Genomic DNA, 16,940 nt, shown 5'->3' on the forward strand with positions numbered 1-16,940 from the left:
TTCAAACCTGCAGCTTCAAGCTCAATGAACTGAGCCAGCACTGACTGAGAACCTTTGGCTTTCTGCACCACCTGTACTGGTAAGCCAGACACAGGGTGGCCTGAGTGCTGGAAACAGCTACCTTTGCTCCAGCTATGTTAAACAAGCTCCCAAAAGGCAGGCTGGCTTTGCACTGAATGAGAGCCTTCATTTGCTTACTGATTTCCAACCCTGCCACTGAAGCTACATGAAGTGTTTCTGGCAAGGGGGGAACTTACCTTCAAGACAATTTGTTGTGAATCCCTGAGGGTGGCCTTTAGCTTTGCTGTCTGTTCTTTGACTTTGCTGGCTACCTTCCCAGTGCCTGCACCCTTCTGCATGCCTCAGAGAGGAACTACTCAAGTTTATAGCAGCATTAACTCATCAGCTGGAAACCTGCCAGGCTGCTTACATTTTCACTACAATCGTCTGAGCTCTGATTCCAGAGGGTGCTTTGAGACAGGATCCATGGTCACAGACAGCACTACACAACTGCTTTCTGATGTGCTGGAATCCATCTGGGGTCCTGGGCAAGATGCATTAGTGCTTGCATAGCTACTGCAAACTGCCTCTGTGTAAGGACAAAAATGCCCCTCACTATTGTTTAGCTCAGTGTCAGAAATACTTATGTGCCTGTGGAACAAACAGAGAATCCAAGCACAGAGCATACGAAATATCAAAAATCAAGATCTACTGCAGACCTACTGTGCTATTTGTTTCTCACAAAGGTGACACACTTCTGGAGAACTGAGGCCATGTGTCTGGTTTCTTTCTAGTTAGAAGAAGGTGACAATTTTGTGCAATTAAAGTAGGATTAGGTAACAATTAAAACAAAGCCAAAATTGGGGGTTGGGGGGGAGAAGGACAGAGGAGAAAAATAAAGGAGCAGAAAAATCACGGGACATTTGCTTTATTTTGACTGACAAGAGCACAGAATCTGTACACTTACAGTGACTTTTTTTTAATAATTGTTGCTGCTGGTTTCCCCACAAGCTTTCCTTGAGCATTATACTTTAAATCCAGTATAAATGCTAGTTTGGTCAAACTGGTTTTTAAGAGGTCACTTAAGTCTATCTCCTGCTTGAAGTAGAACCAACTATATCTAAACTGCTCCCGTCAGTCCTTTGTTTCTTAAAAACCTCTGGCAATGCAGACCCACTACCTTTTGCATGCTGTCTTGATGTTCAGGTACTCCTACCATGGTATTAGGTCTTCATTATGGCACCTGAAGTTGCTTTTCATAACTACCAACTGGACAAGCAACAATTGCCTTATTTCCTGTGCAGCAACTTTCTTCTATATCCAAAGATCTTTTCCTTTATTTCCTTCTTCCTTCAAAGCACATGATCCTCCTGTGAAGATGCTCCTCATCCAGTCTTTTTGTCCCCATGGATTTGTGCAGTTGATTATGTGTACTAAAGAACTGTAACTTGCAGTTCTCGTTATTCTGAAAGTGATGCTTACAGTGGTAGTTTAATCATTGGCAATTAAACTTGTACTGAGTTCCTAAAAGGTCTGGCCAGTCTGTTTTACAGTAAGTGTTATAAAATTAACAACTGCTCCAGCCACAGTTCTGAACTAGGTAACAGTATAGTGCACTCTCTGCAGAGGGAAAATTAATCCAAATTAATGCAAGCAGGTTAGGACTCATTTATCACCAGCAGTCACAGGCTCAAAGTAAGGCATCAATGTAAAGGAACAGCACAGTTCCTGGATAACTTAATGGTACACATGCCCCTGTCCAAGACTGCAGCTGCATATCCCTGCTCCTGCCTACCCAGCCCTGAACTCAGAAAATATGCTCAAGGTATTCTTCCTCATCTGTGTATTACCAGTCTCAAAATGTTCCACATCTATGCAAACCCGAGTTACACCAGCTCCAGGAAACTCCACACATCAGTTTCACAGGAAGTAGATAATTTTACATAATGGGTTTGATGCTGTTTAGCCGATTCCCTTGTATTCGCACTTTGTTAATTGAAGTAGTCGTCCCAAGTCTGTAACAGTAAAAAAACTGATACACAGATACAGGTCAGCCTGAAGGGGAAGCATTTGGTGCTAGGACCTTGCCACACATCCTGCTGATCACAAACTAATTCCTACAGGCTGGCAGTGGTGAGCAATGCACAGTTTGAGTGTAAAAATAAGAAAAAAACCACATATACATGGCATATTTTAGTCAGTTTTATCACAGAGCCTGGAGGGCCTTTGTACAGTTATACAAATGGATATCCAAAAAGCAGATTTGTCCTTGAGTCTAAGACCCATTACTTGGCATTTTTCACAAATTTTTGCACAACAATGCCTAAAGAATTGTTTAAAAAACTGGTGTTTCAGGCTTTTCTATTGTTTCCAGATAAAACTCAAGATACAATGAGCATCAGGTCTTTAACACCAGTAGCTGAATGAAAAGTGTTTCAACTATTTCTGCATCTGTAAAGTAGGTAGACTACCATTAATTTTAATTTTCTTTTCATTTTGACAGCAGTGCTATTGAAAACTAGTGAAATATCTATATAACCTCTGGAGTAACACACAGATTTCAGAGGAGGTGGAACAGTACTGTGGACACTGCTCACACAAGTGTCAAACCTGCAAATCTGCAGGCATGAAAACTTACTCCCATGAGTAGATACGTTGATTTGTGTTGCATAACCCTCTCTTAATTATGCCACTGAGAATACTTGCTTGAGAAATTCACTGCGTGGGGGCTGATAAAAAACCTTGGTTTGTAGCTTGCAAGAGGTCAATACTAGCAGAGTGGAAAAAACCCCAAAACTTGAGGTATTTTGAGTTAGTGGATCTGTCATCTAGTCTCAGCTGGAAAGAAAGTAATTTAAATATTCTGACAATTCAAAACATTCAGGAGTTACACAATCTTTCACTGTTGCATTTTTAAAATGAAAGTATATTAAATAACAATGCACTCTGGCTCTACTTAACACTTAAACGTTTTACTGAAATGCCTTTCTAAATTTGCATCATCCCTCCTGAAGCAATTTCCCTCGCTACCAGCAAATAAGGTAAAAGCCACTCTGTAACATAAAGGTTGCTATTACAACTGGACAGAAATACAAAAATACCACACCTCTGATTGCTGTGCTAAATTACACCACTCTTTCCTACTCTGACCTGGACTACAGTCTTCTGGTTAGAAAAACAGGCAGGAAGAAGGAGAAGAAAATGCTCAGGAGAAATAATTCTAGACAAACCAGAGATGGGCAATACAAACAAGCAGAATTTCAATATTCATTTGAGAGTTACTTCAAACATGTTTTTAGATGAGCCATGAACCCTCTTAATTGTATTTTTTTAACTGCAAACTTCTGTATAGGGAAGGAAGCATTAGAAATAATTGTGTGGGTTGCATTCTTGAAACCATTCTGCAAACTTCAGCTTTCTTTTCATGTAGAATGCATTTATTACACTCAGTGGTGACACAGTGCTGGGCAGGGAGAGACATAAAAATAAAAAGCATAATGTAAGTGTCACAAGATACATTATCAAGTAGAGTTTGGGTGATTTTTTAAAAATTTTGCTTGTTCAGCTTCAGGACAAGTATTTGTGAGCGTACTCTTAACATATCTCTTACACACCTTAATCAACTGCTCTTCTATAGGGAACCATTTAGTGTTCACAACTGGGTTTTCACTGTAGAGGTGGAAACTAGCAAATCTGTCAATTTTTTTTTTCCTCACTGGGATTGAGTATTTAGCACTATGAAGACATTTGCCCAACAAGAAATTAGCAGATTAAACACAAAACTGGGGGACCTAGCATCAATCTGAAAAGTCAGCAGCTTGAGTGGAAGAAAAGAATGTACACGTGAAGATGGGCACACACTTGTGCTACTGTATAAAGGCCCGCTATTTTGACTGCATGCAAAATATTATTTCTCCTGATTTCATAAAAGCAACAGAATGCCTAGTTTTGAAAAAGGGGAGATGGAAACTACTACATTTGAGAGACAAAGGAATGGATTGGCTTATTCATATCCTGGTGTGTGTGGCAAAAGGCTTTGTGTGAACAATGCCTACTCTGAGAGGAGCAAGGAAAAACCCAGCAGAGTTCATTTGAATCACCTATTTAAACCATTTAAGCAAACCTGGATTATTTTTTTCCCTTTTTTTCCGCTCCCTGGGGAGCATTACAGAGTAATCACATGAATCTGCTTCACTTTCTGACTGGAGTAGTCACCTCCATGGCAGAACTGGAACAAACCACAGCTGTGCAGTAACATCTTCAACAGGCACAACTGTTTGCAGAGTAAACATTTGCCTATAACCTTACTGCAAAGTATGTTAACAAAAGGAATGCTTCTACAAGCTTAGCTGCAGCACCTTCCTCACAAACACAAGGCTGCATTAGCTCAAATCCAGCACTACCTTTGCACGTGGATGAGCCTGCACCCCCAGCACAATTGTTCACTGCTCCTCATTGTTTCAGACAGCTCAGCTGAAAGATCTTAAATTGCTGGTCTGAGGAATACCTTCACAATATTGCTTTAAACACATACTGCAGTGCTCCCACACTGATGGAATAACAAGCACAGTCCGACAGTTACAAACATCTGGATCCATGGGTCCATAACTGAAGCAGTAATAGTGTTCGCCTGCCAGGGTTTTGCAGGCATTCTTCTTTGTGTCAAACTCCAGACCCTGGTGTTGGCAACACTGCAGGGTGGAATTAGCCCAAGATGTGGCAGTAATGAAAGGGATAAATGCAGTTCTTAGGAAGCAGAAGAATCCTGTATAAAAACAAACCCCATACACGCCTTGCTTCTATTTGTTCTTAGTCCACACACTTTGGAGTGTTATTTTAAAACACATAATTTCAAAATGAACTACTCATAAACCATCAATCTATTTGCAAGTCTAGGAAAGGCTACAAACAGCAAAATCAACTTCCACCTTTTGTAGTACTGCTCAAGAAATCACATTAGCATACAAGGTCTGAAAATAAATAGGAATCAATATTGTAATCCCTATTAAGGAAAATCTCTTTCCAACAGACCTATAAGGTCAGGCACTCACTGGCTAGAGGATGAGACAGAGCAGGGAGCTTCTGGGGGAACCAAGCAGCTCTCCCATATCAATAAGTCCCATTTCCCAGCAGCTACAAAGAAAGCAAGTTGTTTGTCTGACCAGTGCTCCAAGGCATGTGTTCTGCCTGGACTTTCCACTTTACTTTTTTTCTTTTAAACCATTTGCTTTCAAATATCTGATTTTCAGTTTAACTAAGTCAAGAGATTAAAGCCAATTTACAGTACAGGATAGAAGACTTACATTCTCCTGCTTGCCTAGGAAAGATGCACTATTTCAACTCACCACCTTTTAAACCACATGAATTATGCTCTGAGTGGATACACTGGTGTTTGCATTCATTTCCTGCAAAGTTTACACTAAAGTGGATTTGTTGTAAAATGGGTTGTAAACTATAAATTAAGCTGACATGAGTGTTATTGAATTGAACTTCAAAAACTTTTCCACAAAGAAGAACAGTAGTTAATTTAGGAATGGGAAGGAGGAAGAGTGAGCAAAGAAAACTGGGAGTGCACATTTTTTTTTACTGTAGATCAGCAGGGCAGCCATGAACAGCTAGAGGAAGCTGCTGTAAATCACAGCATCCCTGGGAACAGCCCCACTTGCGCCAGCCCTAAAATCCAGGAAATCCAATGGGCATTGGATAGAGCAGTACCCAGCTCCACCTGAACTGCAGCCTCCAAGTTGGGCAGGTCACAACAGCAGCCTCAGACAATCTTAACTACAGAGCAGTAACTTCTGATCCACACAGTGTTATGCTACGAGCTGAAAATAGTTATTCCAGATATGTCAAACTTATTTAAGAGCATCTCGGCAGCCCAGATTTACCATGCACTACGTACGAAACCTTTGCAGCATTTACCTGAGAGTCTGTAACACTGGGGTTTGGCACCCTTCCACACCTTGAAGTATGTGTAAGTGCTTGGCCATGATTTGAAACTGAGCTGCCTAGGAGCAATAGGGCCAAGATCTTTTTAGCTTTGGTTTATGCTATTAAAAGCACAAAAGAAATTAAATACAGCACACTGCATCAAGTAGCACAGCTTTGAGTCAAGCCAGCAAAAGCTAGAAAAAATGGAATCAGATACCTGTCCTCAGTTTACCCATGCACCCTAATGTTATGGTTTGTATTGGACAGTAATTGACTTGTTTCAGGCTCTTCTGTTGGACAGAAGAAAACATGAGTGAAAGCAGCACTTAATTTTTCTCTAATATCTTTAGCAGCCAAAAACTGAATTTAATTTTATTGCTTTTGATGCTTTGTCTTTCTTGAAAATCACACCAAAATCACAGGAATTCAGTACTACTGCATGTTAAAGAGTAAAGCTATCAGCATTGAAGATAGTAAATTTTTTTAGTTGCTACCCCCGAGATGCAGCTCGTATTCACTGCTCACAAACATGACAGCATGCTACATGACAACATTATTTATTCAACCATTCATTGCCCAATTAACAGAATCAGAAACCAATCTTTACTGTTGAGACAGGCAAGAGAAAACTACTGTTTAGCCGGTTTTACTGTGCCTGCCATTCTGCTATCCCAGTGCCTAAAATAGAAGTCAGTGTGCAGCCCAGGCCTGCTCACCATACCCAGGAACAAGGCTTTCTTTGGGCTCTGGCATTTTTATAAAGCAGATGTTATAGCAATAGATGTGACTTCGGGATCAACAACTGCTGGGGAAATCCACAACTCTTTTGCATGAGAATCACAGTGCAGCCAGTCAGTGTCATTTTAGAGTAGCTAAATCAGCCTCGGGTCACTCCCATGGGGTGACTCTGGGCAGTTGTGCGGGCAGGTGAGAAGTGGCAGCAGATATCAGTGTTTAGCATGATAGGAGAGAGTTCAACATATTTTTACTTTAGTATTTGTACCATATCCTTTTAAAGTAACATTTAACATTTTATGTGTGCCATTACTGCATTCTAAAAATTGCTAATTTTTCATTACTTATGTAACTGAGTAACCTGAAGGACTACCAGCATCCAAGAGCATTAGTTGCCAGTTGTACTCTTGTGAAGCTTGCAACATGTGGACTGCAAATGATAAGGGTGTTCTCTAGAACTGGAAGAGAAACAACTGTGCATGTAAAACTAGTTTTGGGAGAACTTAGACACAAGGTTTTTATTTCTAAAGCACACGCGAATATGCCCAAATTATATAGGCTTTTAAATACTTTGGGGTTTTTTTTACAAATTCTTTTTCTTTCACAAGAAATGCAGTAAGTAGCTGCTTGTTGCATGATCAGCAATGCAGAGGTGTCATCAGCCTGCTGTGCTTGTCTGTAGCCTAATCTGTGCTACTATACCCTGTAAGAAAGTAAAAGTGTCAACTGTTTCTGCACATAACACACCGCTGCATTTACCTCTTGGCACCAGAAAGGCTCCTTCTAACAAGTCAGTGTCAATGGAACAGCAAGTACTCTGGGCACTGAAATTCTGTTCAAACTGTTTATCATGAAAACCCAGATCTCCTGTTAGAAAAGCTTGTTTCTCTTGTAGATATTTTTATTTTGCAAAAGATAAAAATGCACTCATCATAAAGTTGTTACTGAGTAAATCCACTAAACTCCTCTTAAAAATACCTATGGGAACAGAAGCATTGACTTCCTCACTGGCAAGAAAATAACATTTTTTCCTACTCTCTGTAGGAAAGAAACTTGAATAATTTTAGACACTTTGGGGGGTTTTCATCATTCTCAGTATCATTCCTGGGCATCTGGCTGTACCAGCTCACAAGCAAAATGCTCTGCAACACTCTTGTGCTAATATGAGAGGAACACGCTTTCCCAGGGAGCCAAGTATCAGGTAGTGCTGCAGAATGTGAAAGCTTCTCTTTCTAAAAGCTGTAACTTGCTGTACCCAAAACTGCTACAATTATCTTTTTGGCAACTGTAAGCAAAGCATCAGGGTTCTATTTCATTTAAATACTTTCTGTTCTACCTTTGATGGTCCAAATATAAAGTGTGGGACCAACACAGAAACTAGATCCCAGTGATTTATTTAAGGTTATCTAAAGTAATTATTTAAAACCAAACCAAACTCATCTCCCCACAATATAACCCCAAAAAACCATACCCTAAACAAATAGAGCCACTGACCCTGCATGCAAACATATCAGACTGCCACAGGCAATCTACAGCACAGTCCTCAGGACAAGACGCCTTCACCACAAATTCAACAGAACACTGCTCTGGTTTAGTCCCTGCACTCATGGATTAGTGAGACAGAAGAACAGCTCATATTTTATCAAATTCACAAAACACCCACCAAACCTTTCCAACTATTCAAAAGCCAAACAATTCCAACAAAGAATCAGAAAGCACTGCCAGCATTTTTTTTTAAAAACATGTACATGGCTCACTGTTACATGAGTTATTAAGATACCTTCCAGTTCCAAATCTCAAATGAAAGCAACATTATTTAAAGCTAGCTTTACTGCAAATCTGAACACTGGGTGCTCAGAGCTAACGAGAATTTTATGCATCCTTTAAACAAAAGTAAAACATGCAAAAGATAAAAAGAAATCAGCTAACTGTGCTGCTATCTAACTTTCCTACAGATCAAGTGCTTCAGTTCCAAACCATCACTTTAAAACTAAATCACTCAGTCTTCCATGCTCAAAATTTCATTTTCTAAAACCAAACAGGAGTGCCTCCCAAGTTGGGAACTTCCTTAAAAATATTCTTTATCAAGAGGCAACTTTGACCAGCAGACACATAAATTTAGAGGCAATACTTCAGTTTATCTGTTAAACAACATACTAAGAGAAAGCATATAAAAATCACATGCAGTTCTTTACTTCAGAATGAAAAGATCACTCTGGAAACTCAGCACTCAAAAACCCAGTTCAAACTACATGCAGACATTAAGTTGAAATCTTCAGCCTGTTTTGACGTTCATATAATTAATGTTTCACAAAGGCAATAACCAGCTATGAACAACAAACTGAATAGATTTTATTGTGCACATCAATCACTAATGACTACAAGTCCAACATGCAGACAAAATATCAAACTTCAGTTTCAAACATTTTGTATGCTGGTTCAATCTGCTGTATGCAATTTCTGCCTAACAGCCACCCGTGGAAAACACTAAGTTTGCTTTTTGTTAACCTGAGCACATTAATTTCCTACCACGGACCGCAATTTAAGAAGCCATTACATACCTGCAGTTAGGAGGAGGATCAAGGGTTATTTCAGCTAGCTCCTTCTGGATTCTGTTGGTGAAATGAGAACAGACACAAAGCATTTGAGATAGTCTATAGAATAAATCAGGGAATTACACTGCCCTCTACCACCATGCAGTTAAATGCAAGATTGGCTTTGCCTTCAGTAATGCTAACATGGCTGCTTCCTCTTTGTTCTCAGAGGCATAACCCAAATCCCACAGCTGAGAAACTTTGCAGCTTTTTTCCTGCTCCACGCTGTACGTAAACAGAACACTTACAGCTGAGTTGGGTAGAAATTTCCCACAGCTACTCAGAAAAGTAACTCTTTTTCACATCTGAGCACTTTTTACCAGGGAGATTTTCTTTTCAAGCTAATATGCAAATGAGGCGGGGTGGTGGGGGGGGGGAGCCTGCACAGGCAGATTTGACAATGACTTTAAACCAGAGCTACAGGACCTGTGACTGGGGCTCAACTGAACCGTGCTGGCAGCAGACGCACTCTTTTCACAATATTTTACCTACTACTTTGCTGTGTGCTTAAAAAGTGGATTTGCAGATCTGCCAGGCTGTCTCTGTTACTGGAATAATCTCTCTGGATCAACTCTCCATACCTTCTGCTGCCTTACCTCCTGCAACCTTACACAGTAGCTGTATTTATGTGATAAAAAGGTGATACCATAACTTGAAATAATCTGTGTGTAACTTTATTCTATTACAGACATTGACAAGGAGTTAAGATCTGAAAAATGAGTACTGAAAACTTCCTGTCAATTTAAATTTATTTAGGTACATAAGAGGTGCAATTTAAAAATACATGTTAAACTCCTCTTAAAAACATCAAGTTAAGACTTCCCTTCATAAAAGGACCCATATGAACAATACTGTGAATTTCTTGCATATAGCAGGTGTTAAAAGATGAGCTAACAGAAACTGCTCTGGATGTCCTTGCATTAACACCAACAAGCTCAGTCAGCCCACTGAACTATCCGAGATGCAGTGGAATTAGACTTGCAACAATTAAGTGAAATAAAGACAAGATGGGAAAACTCAGTGTCAAAAACCTGTATCTCAGGCTGGTCAAATAAAGACAAATTACAAGTGCTACACAGGAGTTGCAAAGCTTTTTTCTCTTTGGCCAGTCCTATTTCAAAGGGTTTTTTTAACAAGCTCAAAAGTCATCAGAGCCACACAGCCACTCTCTGCAATAATTTTAACATATTTCAAAAAGCATTTACTAAGTTTAAGTCCAATGCATAATTACTAAAGTGTTTGTAAAAGTCAGAACTACAACACTCACACTGAATAAGCAAAATTTGAAGCTACTACAACTATTTTACAACTTTTCTTGCTACAGAATACTTGTAATGTTTGCAAAGAAAAGCAACTCCAGCGAAAAGACTGGCAAGTTATGTTTCATCTCCAAAGACAGCTGGAATTAAATAATTTAAAGTTTGAGTATTTCACACAGCTGATCTTCGAGAAAATTACCAGAGTATACATCTTGAGAGCCAGACTGCCAAAGAACTTAGATGTGAACAAAAAGCAACCAAGGTAACTAAACAAGGTTTCTGCAGATTCTCATATTTAAAGGTAGAGGCTACCTGTAGAAAGGCACGGTGTAAATCCACAGATCCTAAGGGGGAAAAATCACCCAAGTTTCTCCCAAAAGAACGGCAGAATGAGCCCATTCCTTCGAGGTGCGTAAGGCTGTCCTGCGCGTCATCATGAAAAACCTCTCATAAGGCCCAGAGAAGCCACTGGGGTTTTATGACTTCGTTAATTAGACAGCATTGCCTGTCATCAGTCCACAGACCATAATAAAATACTCCAGGAAGACTCCACCCTATACCAACCAGGCATGGAAACCTAACTCTGAAAAAAAGTTACGAAGCTCTCTCACATATTTTTGCCAATACAAAATGCACCTAGGCGCTCCCCTCTTAGTCAGTCTGTAAGTTACCAACTTCTGTACCAACTGTTCAAAAGACATAGGACAGGTCTGTGTAACTGCTACCCCAACAAGACTTGGACTAATTAAAACACTGCTTAGCAGGCAGTTGATAGTTCACTCCCATCCATATAGCTTTACAAGAAGAATCCCTCTGCCCTGACAAGTGCAGCACAAGTACCGTGGTTCCAAATACCGTGATAAAATACTGCAGGAAGTTTCGCTGTCCCTATTACCTTTTTGCACTAGTAGATAGCTTAGCAGTAGTTTTGCTGGATAGTTTGGTGTTCTTCTTCTGCTGGGTGGCAGAGGGTTTTCGTTCTTCTTGCTCTTCAGGTTCAGGTGCAGGCGGATCCCTCTGATCGGCATCTGAACTACCACTGCTGGTACTTGGACTTTCATCGTCTGACCTCTGCCTATCACTGGACATCGTGGGGAACTTTTTGGGGAAGGAAAAGAGGCAGAGTTAATACACAAGGAAGGACTCTCTCTTGTCATTCCCCAAGTTCCACTGACCTCTGCCTATCACTGGATATCACGCAGAACTTTTTTGGGGAAGAAAAGAGGCAGAGTTCATACAACCGGCAGGACTCTCTCTTGGCATTCCCCAAGTTACAGAAAACTCTGAATAGGTGACAAGTCGGTTTCAGTGAGAAATTAATCAAAATATACTTCTTTGTCTCATACCCAAGGGCTGGAGTTTGACAGCTACAAAGCAATATTTACACTGCTGAAAATACAGATATTTCCAATTTTTAAACCCACTCGCATTTTTTTCATACTTTAAAAGATATGCCAATTGTCGACTTTGTTCTAAGGCATGAGACAGATTTAGCAGGGTACTTAGGCAATGAACATTAATAACTTATGACACACTGTAAATAACAGACCTCACTGAAAATGTTTTTTAAAAAGTCACTAATAACCTGTAAATATTTACACTGGAGCAGAGCATTCTATTGGGTCCAAACACCAGATCCCCCCCTCTTCCCCTCTCTCCGACAAAATACACTGCCAGTAACACTTGCGTTGATTTCAGATGGAAATGTACACTTGCTCTGAGCATTTAAAGGGCTGGCACGGGGGGGGCGGGGGGGGGAAACGGGACGACGAGGTTTGGTTTTTTTCTCGGTGGCAGGGCTTTTTTTTAGGAAGGGGAAAAGCCCCGCGATGCATTTAAAGCCACTGGGGTAGCAGCAGCCCCGGTTATTTACATGGCCAGCAGCGAGAACTGCATTTGGCCACCACAGAGCTGCCGGAGGGGGAAGAAGCATAATTCAAACTGCACCTTCTGCACAGCTCTCCCCGCCGCCGCTCCCCGCGCAGCTCCGCCAGGCAGACCGACATTTTTCCGCCGATCGGGAAAGGCGGGGGGGTGGGGGGGGGAAAGAAGGAGGGGGCTGCCCCGGCGGCCGGGGGGGCCCGAGGAGGAGCGGCGGGAGCTGCGGCAGGGCTGGATCCAGGCGGCCGCCCGGCCGCGCTTTGTGGGGAGCGCCAGCCCGCCTCGGCTCGGCTCGGCTCGGCTCGGCTCGGCTGGGCTCGGCGGGCGGCGGCTCGCCCGGCCCCGCTCCGCACCGTGCGTGTGCACCAAGTGAGGCGTGAACTCGGGCCGGCCCCGCGCCCCCGGCCGCCGCCAGGCAGCGAGCGCCGAAAACAAGAACAAAGCTCCTCTACCAGCCCCCCCGCCTCCTCCCCGCCTCCCCCCACCGCGCTCGCCCAGCCGCCGCGGCGGCCGCCTCGCCCGCCGCTCCCTTACCTTCGCCGGCGTCCTGTCCCGCTTCTGGGTCGGAGGGGCGGGATGGCGGGGGGCCGGGCCGGGCCCGCGGCGCCCGAGGAGGGGACGGAGGCGGCCGGGGGGCTCTACGGCGACGGCGGCGGCTCTGTGGCCGGGCAGTGTGGAACATTGAGAGCCGGAGCAGGGGGGGACGGGGGGAGGCGCGGTGCGGCCCCGCGGCCGGCGGGTGGCGCTGGCGGGCCCCGCTCTGCGGCGCGGGCTCCCGCGGCGGGCCGGGGGGCCGGGGCGGGGGGCGGCGGGGGCGCGCCGCGGAGCGGAGGCGGGGAGGGGGCCCGGCCGCCCCCGGGCTCCGCCCGCCCCCGCCCGGACTCCCCCGCCCGCCCGCGGCCCCGGCCCCGGCCCCGGCGGAGCTCCCGGCGAGCGGGGGGAGGGGAGAGGGGGCGCTCGCTCCCGCCTGCCGGCCGCCGGGGCGCGCGCAGGCGCGCTCCCGCGTCACCGGGGGCGCGCGTGCTCCGGGCCGGGCAAGGACAAAGCGGCGGCCCGGGGGTTGTTGGGGGGAGGGGGGGGGAGCGGGGATCGCTCCTCGACGGCCGCTCCGCCCGGCCGGGCGACGCCCGCAGCTGAGCCCCGCTCCCGAGGGGCTCCCGGCTCCCGAGGGGCTCCGGCCTCCCGCCCGCCGCGGGGCTCGCCCGGCCGGTGCCCGGCAACAGCGATGCCCGGCGGGTCGAGCGGTCCCCGCAGCCCTCGGCCTCGCCGGCCTCACACCTCACGCGCAGCAACGGGACCCTCGGTGGTTTCTCACCCGCCACCACAAACGCCTGCCCTCGGCACTTTGTCACGCATGGGGGCCGGCGGAGCACCGGCCGCCCTGCAGCCCCGCCACCCCCAGCAGGAGTATTCGGTAGTTGTTCCGCGAGCAGCCGGCGCACCGAATCACAAATGTTTTAAAGAGGAAGGGGGATGATCGATAGCAATTGTGGTGTCACAGAAAGGTGAGATAGTATGGAGATGTAGTTTTCTGGGCCATCGCAGATGCACGGTGGTGGCGTGCACTGGAACAGCTTCTCGCACTGTCTGCCCAAAGCAATCCACCACTTTAGAGAACGCAAATACTCCAGTCTTAGAGCCTGATCACACTGGCATTAAAATCCAGTTTCTCTATAAAAGATCGTCTAGCTGTGGAAAGTAGACGAGGTTGAGGTGGTGGGTAGCTGGCTCCTGCAGAGAAGAAATTAGCAATTACTATAAATGTTTGTGAAATTTACTTTAAGTCTCAAGACTGGCAGTTGCTGTCCAGCACAAGAGCTTTTGCCTAGATAGCTTTCATTACCAACAGTCTAATGACTTAAAACTACTGTGGCTTGTACAAGATCAAGGGGTCAGAGAGCATATACGGTGCTCTAGAGGGAATAAACAACTTGTGTGTCAAGGAATACCCTTCTCTGGGGTTAGTTGAAGTTAGCTCAGTTGAAAAGTATGCTGAAGATTTGGCAGGAAAGTTGAATGATACGATGTGGAGGAATACTGGAGGTTTGTTTGTTAAAGTAGGCTATACAGAATTCCCAGCTCACCACTACAGGCAATTTGCCCCTGAGGTATGCTGTAGAAAATTCCTAGCATAAACAGTGTCTGGCATGATGAGCAATCTGGGCATAATTAGTGAAAGGGAAGCACAGCAATATCAAGAATCTTATCAGTCAGCACCGAGAGCCTTTCCCCCTCCTCTCCTCTCGTTCTGTTGAGAATGTTCACGATGAAGCTTGCTGGAGCTCTGAAAGTCAGGATTAAGTCTTTAAAAATATTGCAGGTGAAAATCTGCAGTCATCCCAAAAATGTAGTAGAAGAATGTACATCTGCGGAATGAAAGTAAGTAGATTGGCCGAGAGCTGCACACCACATCAACTACTACATGTGTGGCTTTTGTGGCTTTCAGGCTACAAAGTGAAAATTAAGAAAGCCCATTTAATGGAGACTAATTGAAAAACTATTCTAGATTTCATTTTTTTTCCCCAGCATTTTTTACTATATTAAAATTAATTTACTACAGCAGTTACATATGGACATAACAGATAATTGATTGAATATTCATTAATTTGACATCAGGTCTCAAAGAATGACACTTTGTCCTTTGGAAGTGCTATGTTCCTTGGGTATGTTTTTTAGGTTGTCATCCACAGAAAGAAGGCAGTGCTGAAAGGTACAGTTTGAAGGAGAGGGAGAAATGCCAATTTTAGTAGCTGTTGTAACGAATCTGCATCTCTGTGACTTTTCATATCCCTCATAATTTGACGTCAGTGTAATTTTAACTGATGTACCCATCACGAATGTGTTTTCTCTGTCAGTTTATGGTGTGCTCAAATTGTGGAAGTGCAGCTGGCATTGCAGAGCCTTCCTAAGGAAGTCCTGGGCACTCAGGGTGAGGCCTACATTTTCTTCCTAGTCAGTTTCCCTTGTTGTTTATGTTTTGTTTCTTTTGTGTTCTTTGGGTTTTTTTTTAGATGCCCTGTTTGCAAAGGTGGTAGATTGGTAGATTTTTTTTTTTCAGAAGTGCAGTGTCTTTTTGGGTCTGTCTACCTCCCTGTTCTGTCAGAGCACAGATAGGAAGTTTCTGTTAGCACACAGAGGTTGAACAGCTGCCTTGGGCTGCACAGACATCTGAATGTATTTTTCTATGTTTAGGAATTCACAGCTGACTCTCCTCCATCTGACATGCAGTTATTAGATAGCAAACAATGGGACCAAAACTAGGTGAAAAACATTTTGATCTCCTGGCCCTGATCATTTTTAAGGTGTACAGATGGTAAAATAAGGCCAGCATACATTTTTCATGGTTAAGAGCAGCTCAGCTGAAAATGCTACTTAATGTTTACAGTTGTATACTTAATCTTTTTTATTACAAAGTCATAGTTTCCTGACAGTAAATTCATCACCTAGCAATGCATCTCTCTGTCCTAAGTGTATTCCCATTCCAGGTTGTGTTAAAGCCCCTGCTGGAGCCCTACTACAGCACCCTGCTACAGTGCTGCAGATAGATGGGCACAAGCTGCAGGATGAGGAAATTAGATTTTTTTTTTTAAAGTAAATGGGGTAAAATTAAGATTGTGTTTTTATTTGTAGGTATTGTCACAGTAACAACTAGTGCTTCTTGTCAGGTAGCTCTTTTTCAAATATTCAGTGTGTATTGTCCCAAGATAATTAACAGTTTTAACAGAGAGTTCTAGGAAAGCAGATTAGGCAAAAATCTTGGGCCAAGAAGGGATGTAGTGACTTACAGAAGGGAGTACAGGAAGCCTGCAGTAGCTGCAGCTCATCCTGTTGTGCCTTCACCATAAATGGGATTATTCTTACATTGTGATGCTGTGGGTTCTTTGGGGTTTATGAAGGAAAAATAAGTCCCTAAAGAGCAATGTCTTCTACTATGTTTCACTTGTGTTCACAAGAATTTGCAAGAACAGAGGAGGTAAGTTTGTTGAGCAGTAAAATTGATGTGGCAGGAGACAGGAACCAGCCCTTAGGAAGCCACCTCCTCGTCCCTTTGTCATCTGGTGTTTAGCCCCTCTGTTGGGTTTGTGTTTCCACCTTACCAAGTCTGGCATGAGAATATGGTGGAGGAAGGATGGAAGGAGACTGGGTGGAAGAAATGAAGGCAGGAGCCAGAATACTGCTGTGCTTCAATTGTTCTTGTTTGAAAAATGACTTTTTGGAGGCTGCTGTAGCTCAGCGATAATTGTGAGACAGGCCTGTCATGAGGCCTGGAACTTGGGATTCTTACAAGACTTTTCAGGATATCTTTCCTTCTCTGAATCCTTACATGCTTCAGTAGAATCAGGAGGAGAATTTTGCCAACATTTTCTAACACGGGAGTTAGCTGTTTAGCTAGGATTCTTTATAACATTGAGTACTGCTGTATCTAAATCCATAGAAAAATACTTAGTATGCACTACAGCACTACAGGTATTAATTAATCAATCTTCATCATAATCCTAAGAAGTAGACAGTAAGTCTTACTGTTCCCCATACGTTGTAT

General features: G+C 43.7%; 1 protein-coding gene across 1 annotated transcript in view; it reads right to left on the reverse strand.

The window, feature by feature from the left end:
• UBE2E3 (ubiquitin conjugating enzyme E2 E3) overlaps window positions 1-12,452 on the reverse strand; it is a 53,554-nt gene extending 41,102 nt beyond the window's left edge. Inside the window, 4 exon segments of the mRNA XM_062498573.1 lie at window positions 9,228-9,278; window positions 11,415-11,617; window positions 12,098-12,160; window positions 12,162-12,452. Coding sequence (XP_062354557.1) covers window positions 9,228-9,278; window positions 11,415-11,617; window positions 12,098-12,160; window positions 12,162-12,452 — 608 coding nt within the window.
• Between the last annotated feature and the right edge of the window lie 4,488 nt (window positions 12,453-16,940).

Source organism: Cinclus cinclus, chromosome 9 (genome assembly GCF_963662255.1).
Source record: "Cinclus cinclus chromosome 9, bCinCin1.1, whole genome shotgun sequence".
Taxonomy (NCBI): Eukaryota; Metazoa; Chordata; class Aves; order Passeriformes; family Cinclidae; genus Cinclus; species Cinclus cinclus.